The 22,677-nt window shown below is 40.3% G+C and overlaps 3 protein-coding genes across 7 annotated transcripts in view; 1 reads left to right on the top strand and 2 right to left on the bottom strand.

Annotated features, from left to right (window-relative positions):
• Positions 1 to 213: 213 nt before the first annotated feature.
• Positions 214 to 4,764, bottom strand: ppp1cc (protein phosphatase 1, catalytic subunit, gamma isozyme). The gene is made up of 7 exons (XM_082554966.1): positions 4,327 to 4,764; positions 3,792 to 3,923; positions 3,429 to 3,659; positions 3,151 to 3,255; positions 2,687 to 2,910; positions 998 to 1,132; positions 214 to 884 (listed from the first exon to the last, which is right to left on the bottom strand). The coding sequence occupies exons 1-7, from the start codon at positions 4,379 to 4,381 to the stop codon at positions 795 to 797; spliced, it is 972 nt and encodes a 323-aa protein (XP_082411092.1). The 5' UTR covers positions 4,382 to 4,764; the 3' UTR covers positions 214 to 794.
• A 1,212-nt stretch (positions 4,765 to 5,976) lies between these two features.
• myl2b (myosin, light chain 2b, regulatory, cardiac, slow) lies at positions 5,977 to 9,824 on the bottom strand. The gene is made up of 7 exons (XM_082554460.1): positions 9,715 to 9,824; positions 8,265 to 8,354; positions 8,102 to 8,177; positions 6,748 to 6,852; positions 6,588 to 6,666; positions 6,462 to 6,510; positions 5,977 to 6,360 (listed from the first exon to the last, which is right to left on the bottom strand). The coding sequence occupies exons 1-7, from the start codon at positions 9,715 to 9,717 to the stop codon at positions 6,256 to 6,258; spliced, it is 507 nt and encodes a 168-aa protein (XP_082410586.1). The 5' UTR covers positions 9,718 to 9,824; the 3' UTR covers positions 5,977 to 6,255.
• Positions 9,825 to 14,937: 5,113 nt separating this feature from the next.
• The window catches only part of cux2b (cut-like homeobox 2b), a 98,184-nt gene continuing 90,444 nt past the window's right edge, over positions 14,938 to 22,677 (top strand). The window contains exons 1-2 of one of the 5 annotated variants that reach the window (XM_082554453.1): positions 16,101 to 16,566; positions 18,039 to 18,186. Coding sequence is in view for 3 of the 5 variants with exons in the window: in XM_082554450.1 (XP_082410576.1) it covers positions 15,725 to 15,787 (63 nt within the window). In the remaining 2 variants the exon portion in view is untranslated. Of the gene's footprint in view, positions 15,788 to 16,099; positions 16,567 to 18,038; positions 18,187 to 18,228; positions 18,390 to 21,686; positions 21,735 to 22,677 lie in introns of those variants that run through there. The other 4 variants (XM_082554450.1, XM_082554452.1, XM_082554451.1 and 1 more) reach the window with 4 other exon arrangements.

The following is a 22,677-nucleotide window of genomic DNA, read 5'->3' as shown; positions in this document are numbered from 1 at the left end:
ATACAAGACTGCTCACATCTGGGATTATTTACCATTTCCCTAGATGCAACGTAGTTTGCAGTATGTTCTATCTCCCCCTTGTGGGTATCCCTGGATGGAAACTACCCTTAATTATAAGATGTTCTTGAGCAAGATGGTTAAGTATTTTCGTTTACAACTGTTGTTTTTTAAAAAGCTGTAATTTCTTTGGAATAAATACACTCAGACAGAAAATTTCCCCCTAAAATACACTCAAATGTTTATTAGAAAGATTTAGACATTACAAGAGTGCATCTTTGTTTAATTTAGCACGACTTGTTTAAAAATGTGATGCAGTGTACAGTCAGCGTTCTAAGACACTGACGGTTAAATGAACACAATATAAAGTTTACAGAAGTAAACAGGTGTTTGTGACTTTCTCCATAGTTGTATAGCCATTAATAACATTAATTATTGACAGTGGGGGGGGGGGGGGGGGAGAAAACAATGATAAAGGAATATGACATGAACGAAACTGGAAAAAAATTGTGCACAGCTTCAAACAAGGCATTCCTGTGCATAAGTAGCCATATTGTTACATTTTTCCTGATTGAACAGTCATATGTGGCAAAGACTAGCTGCAAAATGGGAGTGCAAAACACCTGAGGTTTTCATGGTGACATATCAATTTACCCCTGTGGACAAAACAACAAAAATATTTTGCTTTCATCGAAAAGGAGTGAATATCTTTTCAGTATTGGCAGCATGAAGGATAATCAATCCCTCAAATGCAGAAGAACAGAGCAGAACAAAGAAGTCAGAGTCTGGCCACCCCTTCATTTCTTGGCTTGCTTGGTGACCATGCTGCGGGGGGGAGTCACAGGACGGCTGCCGTTGGGCTTCTTCTTCTCAGCTGGTTTCAAAATCTATACCAGGTTGAAAACATTTAATGAATAGCTGTACACCGTCTGTACAAATAGCTTAGATTAGATCACTGCCACGAAAACGCAATGCTTAAAATAAACAAAAGGTACTGTACCTGAAAAGAGCACATGAGAGTCTCATCCACGCTCATCATGGCACCAGCGTTGTCAAACTCCCCACAATAGTTAGGCGCTGAAAACAAAGTGACGAGCTGCCTCTTTGCGAAAAATTCATAGCCATCCTCGACAACCTGCCAGTGAGAAAATACAAATTGGAATGACATGTTTACACATTTTCAAAATACATAAACTAGGAGTAGCCTCAACTAAATCATGCAAGTAGACATGAAGGTGGTCAGATCTAAAGCGCAGTCTAGCAGTCTAACCTAATGGGTTATGGTTCACAGGATCTTTAACTCAATATAAAAACTCAAAACATATTGTCAGGTTTGTAAGTGGAGTCTGAGTGGAGTTTAAAATCAAAACCAGCAGGGTGTAAGTGAAATGAAGACTTGAAGCTTTAACTCAAGCACTCCAACAAATAACAAAAAAGATTCCATTTATTGTTAAAGGCATCTATTATTAGGCCTTACTGGCCTACCACTCCAAAATAACCTTTATGTATCTAATTGGTTTGAGAGGAAACTAGATTTCGGCACCTCCTTAATAGTGGCACTTCTACAAATGCACATGCATGTTCCCTTAGATGGTTTTAAGCCCAGAAATTCTGCAGGAAAAGTTGTTATTCAACACTTTGGCAACACCTGCAGACACTGGAAGGCAACCCATCAAAGACAAACCGATCAAAAACTCTGGCAATAAAACATGTACCTGCAGAACCGGAGTTACCAGCAGTAACTACTTTATTCTGAGCTTGCCGTTACTCTCTTGACAATGTAGGCTGCTCACTTGTGGTAGATAACAATGCAATCAGTCGATGACTAGCCATACCGAATGTTGATAACAGCTTTTGGCCAAAGGCTAACGGTGCAGACTGATTCAATTTTATGTTTGTGGAGCAAATGAAGGGTGTGCTGCATCTGTCTGCGCTTGTCTGGTAGGAGAGGCTTATGACAAAGCACAGAGAGCTGCACAAAGTACCGCGAAACACCAGCCTATCAGTTTTGCAGCACACAGATAAATCTGATTAGACACTATACACTTCACAATTCATCTTGATACGTCTATCAGCAGCTACATCATCAAGTACATTAGTGGCAAAGGTTTACTGGTCACTATTAAAGTCTAGCCTGGCCTCTGGTCAGGAGTTTCAAGTAAAACTTGTGTATTTACGTTCACAATCACTTGTCTTAATTGCAGACTCAACATGCCTCAACAGTGTTTTTCCTTATTAGTTGTCATACTGACCAAACTCTATTTTTACATTAATAAGCTACACATTATATTCTACTACTACAAGCTACTGTCTATTCTGACAAACATCTTTTCCACAAAATTACACAAGACTGCATTGAAAGCTGAGCTCTCTTGTCTTTGCACTGGCATTAAGTGGCAGCATTAAAGTAATTTGTGACTATTCTAACATCAATTTCTCTCCATATTCTTTAAGTCTCTAGATATTTTTTTAAAAGTAAAGCTTTAGTTGAACACGTAACAACCTCTGGAAATGCGCAAATAATTTTACTTTGATGCAAACGCAAGCCAAAACGGTCAAAACCCACTGTCCACTACACACACCACGTGTGCTAGTATATCATGTCCTGTACCAAGTGTATCTTGCCTCTGGCCAGTACACGGCCACCTCCCACAGTGACGTTTCTATTTGTGATGACGGAGGTGATTACCTGATGGGCACGACAGATCAGGTCCAGGTCATGCTTGTGCAGGAACTTGGCTACCACCTCTGAGCCAAAGGTAAATGACACACCCCTGTCGTTCTCCCCCCAGCCCAACACATCCTTGTCTGGATCAGACCAAAGTAAATCGCACAGCAGACCCTGGTCAGGCACGTCAGTGGGACGCATGATGCGTCTGATCTGCTCCATGGACTGAAGGTCAGGGGACAGTCCTAAATGGAACAGTAAAGTAAAAGTACAAATAAACACACTGATACTGAGGTCAGCACCGATTGGAACTGGGTGAGCTCCATGTCAGGTAACAAACTGCAAAAACAGCGTTTCTCAAGGACAAATAATAAACGCTGATATCAAATGTACACTACTTCTAACATCATGCATACAACCAAAACACTTTAGAGTTGATAGTAGGGTTTTGTGCCAAAACATTAATTCTGCGCATTATAACCCACCGCCATGGCAGCAAAAGATCTTCTCATCAACAATGGCGGCAATTGGGAGGCAGTTAAAACAATCTGTGAAGGTCTTCCAGAGTTTGATGTTGTACCTTCTTTTACCTAACACAGTAAGACAAGAAATTATACTTCATTTTTTTCCATTATCTCATACCAACAACTTCCTCCAAACAGTTTAACCAGCAAAAGATAACGCAACAGAGAGTCTGACAGGTACCCTTAATGGACACAAGAGGCCCCAGGTTGGACATTTCTAGTCATTCAACAATACTCACACTCATCATAAAAACCATATATTCTGTTGATTGAAGCACACTCATGGTTTCCCCTCAGCAGGAAGAAGTTTTCTGGGTATTTGATTTTGTAGGCCAGTAGAAGACAGATGGTCTCCAGTGACTGCTTCCCCCTGTCCACGTAGTCCCCCAGAAACAGGTAGTTGCTCTCAGGAGGGAAGCCCCCATACTCAAACAGCCTTAGCAGGTCATAGTATTGCCCATGGATGTCACCTGCAGGGCAAATACCAAGCTGAATTATACACATTGCTATTGAGTCATACACCACTTATCATACGTCAGTACATACTATCAGTCAATTGCTGAGTCAATCTTTCTGGTAAGTAAGTGCATAGCTTTTCTTACCACAAATCTTGAGGGGGGCCTCCAGCTCCAGGAGAATGGGTTGACTGAGGAAGATCTCCCTGGACTTGAGGCATAATCCACGAATCTCGTTCTCCTGCAGCTGAACATTCTTGCCAGGTTTTGCTCCTCTGACTGGAATAAGAAGACAAAAATCAGTAAGAATAACACCTAAACACTATTCCAGATAACCCGGGCATGGCATCTCTGCCCGGACGCCAATTGGGACAAACGGTGAGTGTAGAAGCCATATGCCGTGACGGAATTCGCGGTGTTTGTGTATGAGAACACAGTGTACGTGACATGTCGTTTCACACCCTTCAGACACACCAATATTCTGAGTCAAGAGACACATTACATAAAGGTGGTAGCCGACATTAATTAAAATATTACGTTATCTTGCAAATATTTCTGATTATTGTTACTAGTTATTGCAGCAAGATGAACACGAGCTAAAGCTAGCTATCGACTATTAGCATTTACCATAACATTTAAATAATAAAACAAGTGTTTCGTGGAAATTTTTGTATTTACTTACCTTCTAAAAGCCGCTGGATGATACTATCTATGTTGAGCTTGTCAACATCAGCCATTGCAAGCGTCGGTGTTACGAAAAAATCGCTCCAGTCAAATCTAGGTCTTCGCGTTGACACACTTGTGAAAGCTAGCCCGCTAGCTATCCTAGCATTAGCTTGCTTATGTTAGCTTCGTCTATTTTCCGGCTGAGGGTAGAAGATGTTGCCGCGACCCTGATACCGTTTAGCCACTAGCCGACACTTTTGACAGCCTAATACGCTACTTAAAGATCGCGATTTTAAAAATGCCAACATCAATTGTTTCGTTTTGTTAAAAAAAAAAGGGACGGGGACTATAAAAATAAGCGTCAACCAACACAAACGGTTGCTAGCGACGGTGTCCCGTTTCTGTTTTTCCTTTGCCGCACCTTGTACTGCTAAGCCAGCGGCTTGTGCTGGTAGCTGCTACACTACTGCCCCCTACTGTGCTGGATGGGGACAGCTTCAGACCTTCTGAAGCCCTTTAATGTTTTTTCTTTGGATATTTGTTGATTTTTCACTCATTTTCAGTCCAGTCCTTGTACCTGACAATTTTCAGAGGGATATTTTTTTTTAATTTACGTGCTTTGTAAGCTACTTAACCCACAAAAGGGCCCTAACTCAATAAATGAATCAGTGTTGTTTCTACACATAACACGTTGAGCCACTTTGGTATAGCCACCTGACACAATACCTGAACGTCATGTCGTTTGGAGAACATGAAAATTATACCAAACACACTGCCAACACAGTACAAAGTATATCTGGATAGAAAAACACACACTATGGTTTGGCCTCCTCAGTCGCCAAGTCCTCAACATTATCGAAGCAGTGTGGGATCATCTCGACAGAAACCAGAATAACAGGCAGCCAACATCCAAAGAAGAGTTTTGATTGTCCTTCAAAAAGCCTGCAGAACTATTCCTGAAGACTGCTTAAAGAAATGCTAAGAAAACATCCCTAAAAAAGTTCAGCCTGTTGTGAAGAATAAAAGTATTGATATCAAATATTGACTTTGAAGTTCATTAGAAATTTCAAAACTTTTGGCTTATATAGTGTATTTCCATGTATGTTTGATCTCGTTTCAATAAATTACTCCACTTATTTTCCATTTCCCTAGTAAAGTATAATGAAATTAGGTTTTTTTCACCATACCGGATATTAATTATACGCAGTTCCTGTTCTGTGTTATCTGATTAGGAAATAATTCAGTATGATGAACACTTTTGCTTCAATTTGAATATCAGTTAACCAATAAAACCCTTAGAGATGCACCAATTTCTAGACAATCAAGAAATTGATTTACATGTAAAATAAAGAGATACATAAGTACAGTAAATGATACTGGGGTATACAGTAAGTGTAATTACAGATTAGCTTTACCATTAACAGAAGCTGAGCTATGGTGGAGTAGCCACATAGAGCCTTTAAAGGACACACTGTCTACCTAGCAATCCTTTCCCTTATATTCATACACTTAAAGTACTCTTTAAGGCAAAATTGAACAAATGGGACTTGGAGCTTCTGGGTTCCAGTGTTCTTCTACTGATCAACAGTGAGCACTGAAATAAAATCACTATATACAGATAATTAAATATCACTACTTATGGAAGATGAAATACACTGAGATTCGCTTCTTCAATGCATCTCTGTGAGGTTGAATCTTTCTTTATTGATTTGTCAAAAACATCCGAGGTCAAACTCTTAATTTCACCTTTGAAGAGATTACTCATATATATTCAAATAATATACATACATATACATGTTATAATCATGAATGAATGAATGAACACATTGATCCATGTGCATATTCAAAAACTGAAGCTGAAGTTATTTATGTTTTTGCTTTCTGTTTTTGCTGTCATATGTGATCATATCTCAGCACAAATACGACCCAGTGAGGGAGGATGTGATTATTCCTGGTCTTTCTCTTCACCGTGTGTGATGACATGGACGAGGTTATTGTAGTCCAGGTTCCCTGCTACATCTGGAGGGAATGCCTGAAACATCTGCTCCATCTTTGGGTACGAAGTAAAAAAGAAAGGTTACAGAGCGTATCTGCATTTATAAAAACTCAAGGCTCAACTATCTGTTACATCGTCAGAGGTGGAGCACTAACCTCTTCAGCAGAGAATCTGTCAGCCTGGGTCGTCAGCATCTCTGTCACACTGTGGAGACGAGCAGCAATGATGAGCAAACGAGACGCAAATGTCACGAGTCGCTTAAGAACCAGACTATTACTCACAACTCTTTCTTTAGTGTTCCTTTTCCCTCAGGGTCAAAGACTTTAAAAGCATTAAGGATAGTCTCCTCTGGGTCAGCACCTGTAGATGAAAAGTGGCAGTTCTGCATTGAAGAAAAATGATTTCATTTTTTGAACGTCATATAATGGCATCTTCGTTTACCTTTTAGTTTCTCTCCAAACATGGTGAGAAAGACAGTGAAATTAATGGGCCCTGGTGCCTCCTTCAGCATGTCATCAATCTCTTCTTGTTTGACATTTAAACGGCCTGAAAAACATGGAATATATGGTGAAACAGAGGTTGCAATTAATGCTCATTTTTTTAAACTGATATATTATTTATTGAAAATAGTCCAATAAAGAGATTAAAACAAATCCACAAAAGCTCAACGGAACTATTAGATGGGTTGACCATGCCATCCAGCCCAAAATGACCAAAGAAGGAATTGGAAGGGGATGCAGTTGCTGGAAATTTGGAATAACAACAGTTTTCCAGCTTTGTATTAAAAAAAAATCTATTGAGATTTTTTTCAAGGCACATTCAACACTTGGTCCTTTAAATATATTCTAAAACCACTGGAACATTTAAACAAATGTAGAACATGAAGTCAGCAAGCTTGATGGATAGTACTCAATATAATACACAACATTTTCCAAAAATATTAAACAAAATTGAATCCCAGGTCGATAAAGACTAGAACAGATTTGTTGCAGTAAGTCAAGGTTCTTCTTATACAAAATAAAACCTAAATGAACAATAATAAAGAAAAATGAGGTATGGCTTTTGATAAAACTCTTTTGAATGACTCTATTTAATCAAAGTATTGGAATAGAAATGGAAAATGGAATAAATCACACAACAAACGTCGAGAATAACTAGCTCAGGAAATAGCTATCATTATATCCAGAGGACATAATATTGTTTATTGCAAAATGACTCAGTTGCAGGTTTAATACATTTAGTAGAAACAGTTGGAGATATTTCCAGGTATGCAGTAAATATGTTGACAGTAAACCCTAGGAAGGAAAACATATGTATTAAAATAAAAAAAACTTGGAAAGGTTTTGAGACTCTTTGAAATATGTGGAAGACCGGGAGTTTGTTGTGAACCATGTGTTATTTGAAAAGATACAAATATTCTTTTTAATGTAAATTTGATCATGTTTGTTTGCTGTGCTTTTCTTGTTTAGTTTGTGTTGTAATATGTTTAATAGGTTTGCTTGTTTATGTATAATATTAATAAGTCTTAGGTTGGGGGAAAAAGTCAGCTAATGATTAAACTCATGACTACTACAGCTCAATTTATCACTTATCTGTTTGTTCAGACGGTATTTTAAAAATGGCAATTAAACATCCCAGAACTCAAGGTGAGTTCTATTTGCTGAGACAATGAAATTCTTACATGTGAGAAGCTGGAACCTGAGAATGCCTAAGGTTTCTTTTGTTTTTTGCTGGACTTGTGTAATGTATTCATGTGAAACCATCACAACAGGAACGTGACACACAGTGAGTTTACCTAAAGCTGCAAAGGTGTCCCTGAGGTCGTTCTTGTCAATGAAGCCATCTCTGTTTTGGTCCATGATAGTGAACGCCTGCGGGAGTATACAGAGTGAGCAGACATCGCAGTGAGTAAACTGCTCAAATTCAATGTGAAAGAAAGCCTTTGGCAGAGTACCGACTTCTTTGAACTCCTGGATCTGGGCCTGTTCGAACATGGAGAACACATTGGAGCTGGCTCCCTCCGCTCTCTTCTTTGCTTTCTTGGGTGCCTGTGGGGGGTTTAACGATGACACTCTTAATTAGATCCAATAGCAATGACACACGATCATCACCTGGCTCTTCCGTACAGCCTTACTCATTATCGGTTTTACTGTCACACGTGGTAATGAGCCGACGATCAGCTCACTCTCACTAACTGCGTGTGTCTTAGTGGGGGGGTATGCATCTATTGCACAAGAGGAAAGGTTTATACTGGGGGGCACACATTTCATTAGTGAGGATTACAAACACTGTCAGTTTGTTATGGAAATATTTATTCGAGCCTCCAGTTTTGGGAGCACACAGGGTAAGCCTAGGGAGGGTGTGGTCCACTGCCTGCACTCTCATAGTCCCAGGATCACATGAGGGATTATTCTATAGGGTGTATGTGATGACAGGAGAGTACACTGAGCCCTGTTTGATCAGAAATCCCTCAGAGGCAAGGATTATGTTGAGCTATTTACATGACTGCCAAGGAACTGTGAAAAACACCGTAAGGGGGATGCAGCGCAGTGACATCATGTTGCTCGGATTCAGGGTCCTCTCGACAGCTGCTGTCTAACCCTTGTTGTGGATTAGCTCTTGTATATCTCATGGAAGGGACCTCTGGCACTCAGATACATTTATTTAATTATTTATTTTGTTTTAAGAGGATTCATGTACTCGTGGGCAATGAGGCAGAGTTTGCTATTTCTTGCTGTTGCCCAATGCACATCACTGTTGGACCAGCGGAAACTTTATTGGGCCAAATATTACGCGAATAACCACTGACCTCTTCATAGCCTGCACCTGTTGCTCGTGTTTCTCTGCTGTCTGCTCCGCACTCCCTTTGTTTTGCTCTTTCCAACCCGGTTGGCTGCTCTTCTAAGTCTCTTTTCTGTTTTTTTGCTGCCTTTCTCTCACCTCTCTCCTCTTCATCCCTCCCATTTCCACTCCTTAAATGTTGTGTGTGTTTTAAATGTCATTGCTCCATTTTATTGCAAACACGGAGGAAAAAGTTGCAAGTAAAAATTTTTTTTTTAAGGTCAAGACTTTCCTTACCGCCTCCTCCTTCTCCTCTCCGAGACAGTTAATTTGTTGTCATTTTGATGAAAATGTCTTCAAGTCGAGTATACAAATATCTCATCAATAGGACAACGGGAGCATTGTCCGATTGATTATTTAAAGGAAAAAAAGGCCTCACAACATATTGACATGGAGTACATTGGTGCGTTATCTGTTGTTTGAAAAGAGCAGACTTTGACGGACTGTTATACAGATATCTACAGTAAACACATTAATCACACAGCAGAAACAGACTGTCTCCTCACAGTCTGGTGCTTATTTTAAACAATGTTAAAGACAATAACAATGAGATCTGTATCCACTCACCATGTTTCAGTGTTAGCTGGATTTGGACCAAGCAGTATCCTCGCTGCTTTATGATGGAGCAGCCCCCAAAACAAGGGGCTGATATACTCACCCCTCTCCCATCTATAATGGCGCACACTTATGGGCTATAAATACTCCATGCCTTGTTTAGGCAGAGACACAGGTAAAGAGGTCTATTCTCTCACTGCCACCATTGTCTGAGTTCATGAGATTTAGGGATAATAGCCAAACACACATACCCCATTACTGAGCCCCCAGAATAACAACAGGACATAGCTCTGGCTCGGGAAGGACAGTTGTGTTTGTGACTGACAGTTGCACTTGATGGGATCCATCATCCAGCTGTCCTGTTACTGCTCCACAGAGACTGAGGGACAACCTCTGACTGGAGCCATTTCTTGGTAGCACAATAAACAGAACTGTTAGCTGAAGCTTTCTGAGCCCCAATAAGAGTTGATCATAAACAGTATGTCATGCTGTGGAAAATAGGCAACCTTGTTCATATCATGTGTTTTTTCAAAGCAGTGTTCAGTTTCTGTCCTGCGGCAGTGCTGGACATCCAGCAGTGAGACTGAGCTTCATTAGATAATTAACAAGGTAGTTGACACACTTAACACACCATACTGCAAAACACAGCGGTGTAAAGGTGAAGTTTCAGCGCTAACTGACAGCAGCTTAAGCGGATTTTATGTTGGCAGTTTGCTTCTGAGATACACCGGTGCTCTGGATCACGTCAGACTCGGGCCTTTGAGTATGTCTGCAAACTCCTCAAGTTCATACTGAGCTTGGAAAACTGCTTCCTGGTGCTCTGGTCCCACAACTTAGAACTCACCACAACACCACCTCTTTGGTATTTCTGAATTCATAATGAAAAATCATTTAGCTTCCATCTTTACCCATTTGATTTGATTTGACTCTGACGCTGAGCTCTTCCATCCCTAATCAATCACATTTGTATATTCTGCTCTTTTTTTAATCCCCTTTTATTGTTCATTACGTATCTTTTATTTTTCATATTTGATGAAAACTATCTATTATTTATATTACTAGCTTTGCTGTGAAAATAGAGACAAATGTGTCACCTTTTACTAATTTACAAAGACTCCTCTTTTATTTCTTTGACCAGTCATTTACCCAGTTTGTCCAGTAGATAGTGCTAGCAACCCACAACATTCAGCATCCAGGCTGAACTAGTATAGAAGGCATTTTGGACCAGTTTCTGGAGCATTTAAGAGCTTTCTTAGGGTGTCTCCATACATTTTATAGTAAAATTGTCCCCAGATAAAATCTACAATAACCAATCATGGATGGAAGTGACAGCATCTGACTGCTCACTGTGTGTTTATTTATGGCACACTTGTTTGTATCCAGCTAAACAGCTGGACAGTGTTTTTCCTGGTTTTCCTGACTTTTGTTAAAATGTCTAATGTCACAAACAGGAATTATTATTTATTTATTAATAAGTTATTGTAATTGTGGCTCAAATGGCACAGTGCTGTCCTCTTCCTACTTTTTGCACCATTCTGAACCTGTAATAAATTCAGAGCAGACACCCACGACGTCTGTGAGGGTTTAGCGATTTTGGCCTTAGGCGAGTGATGGGACTGGGACATTGCATCATTTTCAGCAACACTGAATCTGTTTACTTTTGTTGTCTCACGCAATTTCAAAACCTTTAGTGTTCTGGTGTTTCAAAAGTTTTATCTGCAATCAAAGTGCCTCAAATAGGGTATTTAACTATGTTGATATAATTTCTATTCATGGACATTTTAGGATAATATCACATTTTCCAATGAATAAATCATCAAACCTTTGTGTGGTTGCTAATCACCTAACTGAGGTAAATTGCACATTTAATATAGTGCAGATGCATTGTGTGAACTCATATACTTCGTATGATAATCTCAAATAACAACATTAAAAAAAGAATTCCCAGGTATTAACAATGTTGTTCGCTTTCATGAGAATGCCAGCGGAAGGTTGCAACTAAAATGTAGCTGTAAAGTTATGATTTAGTCCAAGTGTTAGCTCTTATACCAAGTTAGCACAGTTAATAAGTCAGTTATGAATAATGGGCTGTATTTAACACTTGTTTATTTTACTGCATGCAACTACGTTTCTTTCTTTCTTTTCTTTCTGCTCTCCTTTCTCTTCTCTTCCCTCATCCCAAAACTGCTTTTGGAGATGTCTGCCCCTCCCTGAGCCTCTTCCTGTTAAAAGGGAGTTTTTCCTTTTCACTGTCGCCAAGTGTTAGCTCACAGTCTAATTGTTTTCCCTCTAAAATTATAAGATCTTAAGAAGGTAATTGTTGAGAATTGGTACATTATAAACAAACCTGAATTGAATAGAATTATTTTTTCTTTAATAATTGGCTCATAATCACCTATTATTTTACAAAGGCCGCAACCTGGCAAAGAAATGGACTGGAATTTATATAGCACTTTAAAAAAAATCTTACTGACCACTCAAAGCTCTTCATACACACATTTATGCCAGGATTCATTCATGCACTATATGTAATTTAGGTATACCACACAGATTTTAGGCCAGAAAATGACATTAGGCAACAGCATTAACTACTACACCACTGCATTGCCCTGAAAGGAGTCAGTATCACTGCATTTTAGAGATGAGCATTTGAACGTCCAACGATATGTACGTTTGCTGGCCTGGTGATTCTAAGACTGGCCATGGGTGTGGATGTTAGCCCTGTGATGGAAACCCTATTCAGTGAGCACCATGATTCTCAACCAGTGACGGCTAGGATAGGCATTGTATAGGATAGGGTGAGGGGTTAAGAAAATGGTTAAATGCGTATTTAAATAAAACAGGCTACAGTTATAACCCTTAACCTTGCTTCTGCTGAACACAGCCGAAGGTTCTCAGCAGCGTGCACGGGCCATCTTTCTGTTTTTCATTTCTCTATATAAATGGTAAAACACTGTTAACATATAGGTATTCTGATCACACTGATAAATGTTCGATTCATCTAAAATGAATCTCCAATGAATTATTATCAGAGTAGCTGCAGAAACGTGCATGAGACACTCTCCTCTTCCGACTGAGACTTAGGTGGAGCTTTTAATCCGTAATAAAATCACCAAACAAGCTCGGAGAAGCTGCTATCATTCATCAAAAAACCTGACACTTTATTAAATATACTGTCAGCATTTTCAAAGAAATGCCTCATTCAGCGACCTCATCAAAGCTATGATTTTATTGTTCCCATCTGTGCACACAGTCCTCATTTTAAGTAACTGTGGATTTCTTTTTAGATTAAGCTTTTACAGAAGAATGTATTAATTTGAATGAGGTGACGGGGGTTACTGGAAGAGGCCCGTAGTGCTTTGTTGATGATGGTGGTGAACGTGGGGTCAAGATTATATACAGAGCTGATTGAGGCTGTAAGATTGAGCAATTTTTCAAAAGGCTGAATTTGGATTTAGGGACCTTGACAGACACAGTCTCAGCAACTGGAGCCACATTTAAGTCCAGCTGGGTCCCTGCAGAGCCTGGGCTCTCTCTATATGTTCCTGGTGAGCCAGAACAGTGTTCCTGGCCGGCACTGAAAAATGTCTGCGATTGAAAACAATTTATTATATCTGCTGGCAGATAGAATTTCTCTAGCGTGAGCAGGCGATTGTGCACAGAGAAAACGTAAAAGATTCATCTAAGAATGTGGGTATGTACCAACTTTATGTCCTTACTTAGTGAAGTGTGCTTGATCAGAGGTGGGCTTCATTCTCACTCCTGTTGGCTTGGGGTTCACAGGGAGGACACATTGGGGTGGTGTCCTTTCCCCTGAAATTTGGAGCATCGTACACTTATTTTCCTTACACTTTCATGCTCCAATTTGTGCATTTTCTGCATTAGTTTATTTATGTAAAGAAAAACACAATCATCAGGCTGCAGCTCACACTTCAACCTATGCTGGGACCTCAGCGGCTTTCCATCTTGCTTTCAAATAATCATTCTCAGCTTTTCTCTGAGATTTATTTCTCTCCTCAAATGTAAATAAGAATAAATCACATATATATATATATACACATATATATATATATATATATATATATATATACATATATATATATATATATATATATATATATATATATATATATATATATATATATACACACACACACACACACACACACACACATATATATATATATATATATATATATATATGTGTGTGTATATATATATATATATATGTGTGTGTGTATATATATATATATACACATATATATATATATACACACACACACACACATATATATATATATATATATATATATATATATATATATATATATATATATATACACACATATATATATGTATATATATATATATATATATATATATATATATATATATATATATATATATATGCATTCTAAATATGTCAAAATGACAACAGAAGACGATTCAACATCATCAAGCTGGGACCGCTGCTGGTTCTCAATGTATTCATTACGTTTTTCATATATCCTAATGAGTTATAAGAATCACAGTGTTTTCTATAGCTCAACTGTGAATGCTGGTTTTCTGATAACTACCTTCCTTCTTACATATGAATCCATCACTTTAGCCTCACCCTAGAGCCAGAAATAAAATGCAATAAGCAAAACTTTTAATAATTTCCCTTCTCTCTCCCCCTAAGGTGTTTGTCTGTGGCAGAGAAATATGTCATCGTCCCTGGAGGTGCTTAGATTATGACTCGAGAGAATTTAATTTTCTAACTGGGACTGATTTTTCATATAAGGGATATATGAGCGAGAAGCTACGTGGTGCAAACCATTTGGGTTTTACCTGTGCAAGAAAGCCCATCCGCACATAACCTTCCTTCTGACTCTGTGGTGTCAGCAGGGGGAGCACCTGACTCCAGTGTTGTAGCAGTACAGCAGCATCTCCAGACCAGAGGAATGAGTTATTTTAAGTAGACAAAGAGCACTCTATATATACTGCTATAGTCAGTTAGACAGTCGATTTTGTGACAGTTTAACTCTTCCCAGCATTCTGCTGTCAGTAATAGGAAACGAGCCAATTTCCTAAAATCCATCTTTATGTTTTTATAGTCTTACAGTGAGCGCGTTTACGTCCTAATTTGCTCCTCTTAATGTGAATGCACGATTAAACTCAATAGCCACCAAGTCATAGTGGCTCATTTCTATTCTATAGAAATTGATCCAGAAGAAAATCCAAATATGGTAAAATACTGTAAGTAGTAGATCATGTGGAATGTTTAATAACAAATGTGAGATTGAACTTTTGACAGTAACTGTCTGCCATCAGAAAGTGATTTAGGAAAATAGCGTAAAAACATGATTGAAATGTTCATCTTTGGGCACATTTTCCTTTAAATGTGGAGGAAGAGTTTCATAATGCGCAAGTTTGCTCTAATTTGCACGACAAGAAGGCGACATGCGGACTGATAAGTGGCATTCTAATAATAGTTGGACTACACGTATCGATAATGTAGCCCATTCTAATTTGCAACTCTGCCTCTAATTAGTCAGTCCCATGTGCTCGTGTAATAAACACGCTAAAAAAAAGTAGGCTTGGCTAAATTCCCAGAACTCCACTAATCTGCACATCATCTCCTTTCCTTTTCCAGACACTATTGATCAAACTCGGGCTTTTTCGTCACTATTGATAACTTTGCCTAAGCGAAATCAAGTGCAATTGTCCAGTTAATGTCGGGGACAGAGGCACGGATACATTTTGTTCTTATTCTTTTTTTTTTCTTTTTCTTCTTTTTTTTAAGACGTGGGCACTTTTCCAGAAAAAAAGAACAACTCTACTTTTTTTTTTTTTAATTCCTACTCCAACAAAAGACATGTTGGCAGACTTGTCAAACATACGTGCGGACTCTCGTGCTAAGTCTCTCCGTTACTTTTTTTAAAAAGTGGGACCGGTGATCGTAAACGTTGTTTAACGAGGGGGAATCCAGCCCACATATTTATTGCAGCCGCTGAAAAAAATCTCCTCAATATCCCCCAAGATGGCCGCCGATGTAGGATCGATGTTTCAATATTGGAAGAAATTTGATCTACGGCGGCTGCAGGTTAGTGCTATTCTCACCTTTCTCGCTTTATTTTTCAGCGGTATGCCTTGCTACTGTACTCCGGGTTGTGTTTGCTTGTTTTGGGCGGACGTGAAGCGAAAGGAAGCGCTGTTTGCATTGATAGTTATTAGAAATTGATCCCTCTCCTGCCTTTGTTCAGTTCAATCATTGATCAGCGGTGGAGCGACCGCGGAGCAGCACAGCCTTCTGTGCCACACCGATCTGGGATCAGCACCGCGGACAGCACTGATGTTTATGCATTAGCTTTTCTTCTTCTTCTTCTTCTTTTTTTTTTTTTACTCATTATTGTCCGCGACGAGCACAGCCGTACTTACATGTACGGAAACTTTTAATGCGCCTCCGAATCGCTGTCCTTGGACGTAGGCTGTAACTTTTTCTCCCAGCTTAATGTTTTATGCGGTTTGTGTCGACGGTCGTTGCGTTGCTGCTGCACCTTTCAGCAGGCTACAGTGCATTTCTTTGAATTTTACATTTTCTGCTCCGAAGGATTTGCATGTCGGGAAGTTTTTAAGTGTGACGTGGAAAGTTAATTTAGTTATTTTGCTCGGACATTTTTATTATGATAAAATATTTAATGTGCGGACTAGTGTTTGGGCTGTATTGACACAGTAGACTACTGTTAGGCTACATTCACACAGCGTTTATTCGCGGTTCACAGACGACCTTTTTCTTTTTCTTTTAATTTTTAAAAATTTTTTTGGACTGTCATGTCGCTGGCACCAAAATGTTTGTGATTAATAGCGAGGAGAATGTGGCAGGTGAGCGGTTTGTTTGTATCACAGCCATAACATGTAGTCCCGTTAAATAGCATGTCAGCCTCCGTAGCCTTTGGCTACAGCTTGAGCCACTCAAACTCAAAGTTGGATTTATGAAGCACGGCGCTGACGGGCTCGTAGCTCGCTCCTGGTCCTGGAAGCAAACGTTGAAATAAGGTTGAGGAAAGCTAAACGCTGTTTTCAGTGTCCACTCCGCCCCCCACCCCTGCTCCTCTCCTCTCCCCCCTCTCTCTCTCCATCCTGAAGCCGCATAGGGCTGCTCGGCCGGGGGAAGCTGTGTAATTGTATTCCCCGCTAATGTTTGTAAATCAGCCTCGGCCGGCGCAAGGGCACCGTCTCTGCCGTTTGACTGATGTTCTGTAACATGAGAGATGACAGGGGCATGGCAGTCCGGCTCTGTCGGAAAAGCCTGCCGAGGAGCAGAAATCAGATCTTAGTGGCTCTCCGGTTGGTCGAGTGTTATTCCAGCTCCCGGCCGCTGGACACCTCTCACACATCCAGGCTGGGGATCCAGAGGGGCGAGGGAGCTATTGTTGTTGGCGGCTTCATGCAGCGTCCTCCCTGCTGGCTCTCACCATGTCACCACGGCACCAGATTTATGATAGACGTATACATGCAATATATATATATATTTATTATTATTAAATGCGTCTCAGTAGGCGAGGAGCTAAATGTAAAGTGCCCCTTAAGGATGCCCTCAGTCAGGAGTACTAATGTGGCGGTATATAATAAAAAATGGTAGCCCCCATTCGGTAACTGATGATAATAAGGCTTATAATAACCAGCTGTACAAGTTAAATTCATGGTACCTGTAGAAAAGTGTTAACTCATACTTGTTAATGAGGCACCCTTTGCTATAACGTAGTAAATCCCTTTCAGGACGTTTATTATCAGCTTATTAATAAATAACACCTCTAGTAGTGAATGCCTTGAAGGTAGATGGCATTTGAACTATAAGTATGTGGTGCATATTATAAACAATAAGCCAATCAGGTGGAAACAGGTCATTGTGTGCAAAGGCAGAAATACAGGTGTGTTAGACTGCAACTAAGCTGAGATCCATATGTTGCTACCTGTCTTGTATTTTAGTACCTGTGATAGGTGCACATTCACTTTCACTCATTAGAGTGTTAAAACTCATTGCACGCATGCATGTGATGAAAGTTGTGGCCGTGTTGAAAATTAATCTTTTCTTCTTCTATTCGTTTTTTTTAACCCCGAAACCTTTAATATTTTTCCACAAATTTGATCACATTATCCTGCAGAAAGCAGCTCCGGTAATGTAAAATCATTACAGCTGTTTCGCCATCTATTCCCATATAGAACCCGAGTTTTTGCTCTAGCAGAGTACAACTGCAAGCTATTTATTTGAACAGTTCACACTGGAACATTTATTTTCTCATTACAAGTTATTATATCAGTAAACCGAGTGTGCGTTTTTTTTTTTTTTTCAGTGTTTGTGCAGTGGATTTGTGCCTCTTGAGTTGCACAGGATGAATAATTCACCTGCAGGCTGATGAAAAGAGGGCAGGGAAAGTGCGAAGTGCTGAGGTGGAGTGACCTTGGTTCCTGCTGGCTGCAGGTCACCCGGCCGTTGCTGTGGTAATCATTCACACCAGCCAGATGGCATTTCCGTGGGCGAGCATGAAAAGGACGGGTCAGGGTCTGTCCTGCCAGGTCCTGCCAGGCTCAGAAGCAACTCTGGGCCAGTGTGGTACCTGAGGAGTAAGAGAGTGTTTTTGGATGGTCTGGCGATGAGAAGCCGTGGTGAAACCAGGTGGAAATGCAGCTTGATTACAGTCACGGTTTGTTTAGTTATCACACATAATGTTACCTTTAATTGCCCTTTGAGAAGTCGGAGAAAAGGCTATCGTCAAAGCAGACTTAAAAGGCCAATTAGATTTTCCTTCAGCAAACTTGGGCTCTGTGCCTTTACTACCAGTCACTGTAATCCCTCTGTTGAGCTTTTTTTTTTTTTTTAGTAATGTCGCAACGCTGTGCTCATATGGTGAAATAATACTCTGCTTATTTGTTACCGTTTCTCAGCGTTGTTTCCAAAGTCTCTTGCATGAATCGAAGAGGCAGCGGGGTTTTAGATCAGGAACAAAAGCTTGTGATTGTACTACATTTAGCATGACTCAGTTGCTCTGGTGTCAGCTCTAATCCACACACAGAGACAACAGTATTGCCAAACAGTGAAATTGCTTTGCAGCCTGTGAGCCTGGCTGCCTCCGCTGCCAGCCTGCTCTGTGTGCTGTTTGCCAGTAGCTCCTCCACACACACACACACACACACGCACGCACGCACGCACGCACGCACGCACACACACACACACACACACACACCCTGCAATCTCAAATTGGCTGTGAAAATCGGTCTCTGTCTCCCTTTCATTCATGCTTTCATATATTTGTTTGCAGATATTGTTAATGTCACATGCGTCACCATAATCTCATTTTAGTGGAGAGTAAGTCCAGAGCGCCTCAGATCTTGTTTTATTTATCATAATGGCTGTATCATTTTATTCACATACCGCGATTGATGTAAAAGGATTTGAAGCTGACCTCCACGGTGGCTGCTAAAAGTGCTCATTAGCTCATTTTTCAAGACTTGTCTTTCAAATCTTTGCAAGATTAAGTGCAAATGTAAAAGCCAGCTCACTTGTGCTCGCCTCTCATATAAACATTTCTTAACGCGGTTTTGTTATTCCCACTTCTGTAAATCGATGGGTGGGGCATGCCTGTCACGGTCCTCGGTATCCTTCAGCTTGCCCCTCTCTTCCTTTTGACAGTGACAACAAAGCAAATAAGAAAGAAGGGGAGCTTTTACACGACTATCTGGGGCAAATTGAGATGTGAAATCCAAGAGCCATAACCCCCGGTACATAAAACGGAGAGGAACATTAGAGAGCGAGAGGAGTGAAACAGACTTCAGCATTAAGCTGTTTAACCTCTCTGTGTAGCATTAGTGGTAGAGACTTCAAAGCAGATGCTTCAGCGTTGGAAGCAGAATGACAAATGGGTTTAGAGACAGCTACGGTGAGCATTCTCACAGGAAGACTAGGCCTGTCATTAATGTCAGCTTAATCACTTTGACCTTCCTTCAAGTAGATTTCCATACCTATCCAATCATTTTTGCCTTGCTTGGGCTCCTGTTTGCAGACTGTTTCTCTTTTTCTTGGTTGATAAGCCCTGGTGTGATGATGTTACTGTTTATGTAAACTTGAGATGTCCTGAAAGCTGTAAAATGAAAGGTTTGGATAATACCAGCTACAAACATAGTACCGTTCTCAAATAGCTCCTCCACGGAAATAAAGTGTTGTTGATTGTGATGTCCTTCGCAGTCTTTATAGCTTTGAGGAGAAAAATGACATCTGCAATCTATCTCTACTATTTTATGCCTCATAGTTTATCTCCGTCTTTTGGAAATCACGCATTTCATCATCCGTACGAAAGCGTTTAGTAGCAATGCGGTAGCGAAGCCTCCAACCACTACTGGCAGCACTGAGTGCGTCGCTGCTCACAGCACTTAAGCAAGAAAAGAGATACTATGAAATTAATGATTCTTGTAGTCTAAACCATTCCAGTACTGATGCTAGCATGCTGTATGTATGTTAGTAGCATCAGTTTTTTTTCAATATGCCAGAAAATATTTCATATGTGCTGTTTATGCTCCATCCATCCATCCATCCATCCATCCATCCATCCATCCATCCATCCATTCGCTTCCGCTTATCCTTTTTCAGGGTCATTGGGGGGGGCTGGAGCCCATCCCAGCTGTGTGTGTCTTAGGGCGAGAGGCAGGGTCCCTGGACAGGTTGCCAGTGTGTTGCAGGGCTAACACATGGACACAGACATCCATTCACACTCACATTCACTCCTGCATTCACACCTATGAGCAGTTTAGAGTCTCCAATTATGCTACAATCACAGGGAAAACAGTGGTTGAACACTGCAGCACAACCAGAATTATCGCGACCATAGCCAATGAACTTGTGATTTTTCTGTCTTTGAAATGCTTTGAAGATGGGAACCAGGTCTGTGAACACTTGCAGTCAGTTCCCATCTTGGCTGTTAAAATGGCATTACGAAGGAGTCGGTCTATTAGTTTGCAATTGAATTGGGTAAAAAAAATTTCTGGTGCAGGTAGAGTCTCTCTCGTGTCTTTTTTTGCACTTTTAGTAGTATTATGGCAGGTGTCAACCAGTGTTAAGGTGTACTACTTCCATTATGATGGTTATTGTTAACACTGGTCCCAGTATGTCATATGTAATGCTTTTGTTTTTGCATTTTCCAGCGTGCAAGTCAGCGTGCCTTCCTGGCTATTCTGGCCCACAATCCTTTGTGGTGAATGTGACGAAGTCATATATCCCAGTTGCATGTTTGCAGTCTTGTGAAACTTTCAACATGGAATAATAATTAGCTGGCTCCGGACTTCAAGTAGTCACAGACATAGATGACTTAAAAGTTCTATGTTTAAATAAACAGGCTCATTAATGCTAGTCTGTGTACACACATCTGTTCACAACCATTTAGTAACCAAATTAGTTGTCAGTCATATATAGTTTTACTGAAAAAAAAGACACACATTAAATTTTTTCATTGTTTTAATCTGATTGGTATTTCTTGCTTTCTCTGGCTGGACATGTTATTCGTGGTGAAGACGTCCACATCCGTGTGTCTGTGGTCGTGTTTTTGGTGCCATACTTTGACCAGTTTTGGAGATGATTTGTCTGTTTCAGGCGTGTTTGCTGGGAGTCATTTGTGAGGGCAGCTGCAGTACTGAAAGTAAAGAAGCGTTTTAAATAATGGATCTGAGGTTGCTCTGCTGGACAAACTATGTAATGACACTATTGTTAAATGACTTGTGCCAGATGTTTTTTTTTGCCTCAACCTCGCTTAGAGGATTGTGACAAATTTTATGAGGCGCCGCGCTCAGCGACTGAAATGCTGTGTGATGCAGAACTGTAGTATGGAGGTATGGTGGTCTAAGGTTGGGCTTAGAAAACACAATATTTCCCTGAGTGATTTGTAATTTTTTTAATGGATTTTTTATTGGAAGTATTTTCTACCAAAGAAAGGTTTGCTTTTATTCACTCAGGTTTTGAGTCTCTGATTCTTCCCTATCTCCAAGAATAGATACCACTAGAGGTAAGTGAGAAAGTGTGTGCGTGTGCACATGCGAGTGTGCGTGTGTGTTATGTGAGTAGACCCTTTTCAGTCACAGCAACAGAAATTGACATACCTCGCACATGATTTCATAGCACTGATCCCAAATTACTGTGGCTAATGACTACTAAGATTTTTTTCCATTTACCTGTGTTGTAATTTGCTACCTTCTTGAAGTTATGCATATTAGTTGTTTTCTCTCGTGTGGTATTGTGGGTAAAAACATAAAAAAAACCCACAGTACTTCCAATGTTTCAACAAGAACACCCCCTTGGTAGTTGACAGTGCTTCATAGCAAGAGACGCCAGATTTTTCATAGCAGTGTGTTCTTCATACTGCTGCCCCTAGGCTGGAGCAATTGTTTTGCAGGAGTAAATAACCAGCTTTAACAAAACTTCAGGGACACATTAGTGTGCTGGAGGATGGCTCCATGGCGGTAGGGCAGCCTCTTCTTCGCTCGCAGTGAGGCAGGCGGAAGCATCGCGAGGAGAGAGCTAATGGCTCATCGGCATTGGTATAAAGCTGTGTCCTCTCCCTGCTGACAGCCAGTCCCCTGCCCAGTAAGTCCATATTGAGCTGCGTTTCTCCACCGCGGCCTTGGCTTTATTTGTTTTGACTGTCTGACGCCACTGCAGACGTATTGAGCAGCAGTCCTTTCTTGTTCATTTTACTAGGCTTACAATGAATCCTGTTGCCCTCTCTCTCTCGCTCTCTCTGTGTCTCCATCTCTCTAAATAACGTGCCTCAGCTGTATTTGGGAGGGTTTCAGTTGCTATAGTTTATTCCCCTATTGTCCATTTTGTCCTTCATGAAGGAAGAAAAAACACATTTTTGTTTTGTTTTTTAACCCTCCAAATGTGCAGCTGCCAGGTTTTCTGTGTTCTGATGCTGGTTGTCTGGTAACGTGGGTTTGCGTGGTGTGAAG

Source organism: Aulonocara stuartgranti, assembly GCF_965226115.1.
Source record: "Aulonocara stuartgranti genome assembly, chromosome: 12".
NCBI lineage: Eukaryota > Metazoa > Chordata > Actinopteri > Cichliformes > Cichlidae > Aulonocara > Aulonocara stuartgranti.
Note: the sequence above shows the minus strand (reverse complement) of the source record. Positions and strands in the feature narration are given on the sequence as shown.

What these genes read in the sequence shown, in the direction of transcription:
- myl2b (XM_082554460.1), bottom strand. An exon ending in GGACACCTTTGCAGCTTTAG is followed by an intron (nt 6,853 to 8,101) that starts GTAAACTCACTG and finishes CATGTTTTTCAG; the next exon opens with GCCGTTTAAATGTCAAACAA. An exon ending in GGAACACTAAAGAAAGAGTT is followed by an intron (nt 6,511 to 6,587) that starts GTGAGTAATAGT and finishes TCGTCTCCACAG; the next exon opens with TGTGACAGAGATGCTGACGA.
- ppp1cc (XM_082554966.1), bottom strand. Translation starts at nt 4,381, where the DNA reads ATGGCTGATGTTGACAAGCTCAACATAGATAGTATCATCCAGCGGCTT. An exon ending in CATCCAGCGGCTTTTAGAAG is followed by an intron (nt 3,924 to 4,326) that starts GTAAGTAAATAC and finishes TTCTTATTCCAG; the next exon opens with TCAGAGGAGCAAAACCTGGC. An exon ending in ATATGGTTTTTATGATGAGT is followed by an intron (nt 3,256 to 3,428) that starts GTGAGTATTGTT and finishes TTACTGTGTTAG; the next exon opens with GTAAAAGAAGGTACAACATC.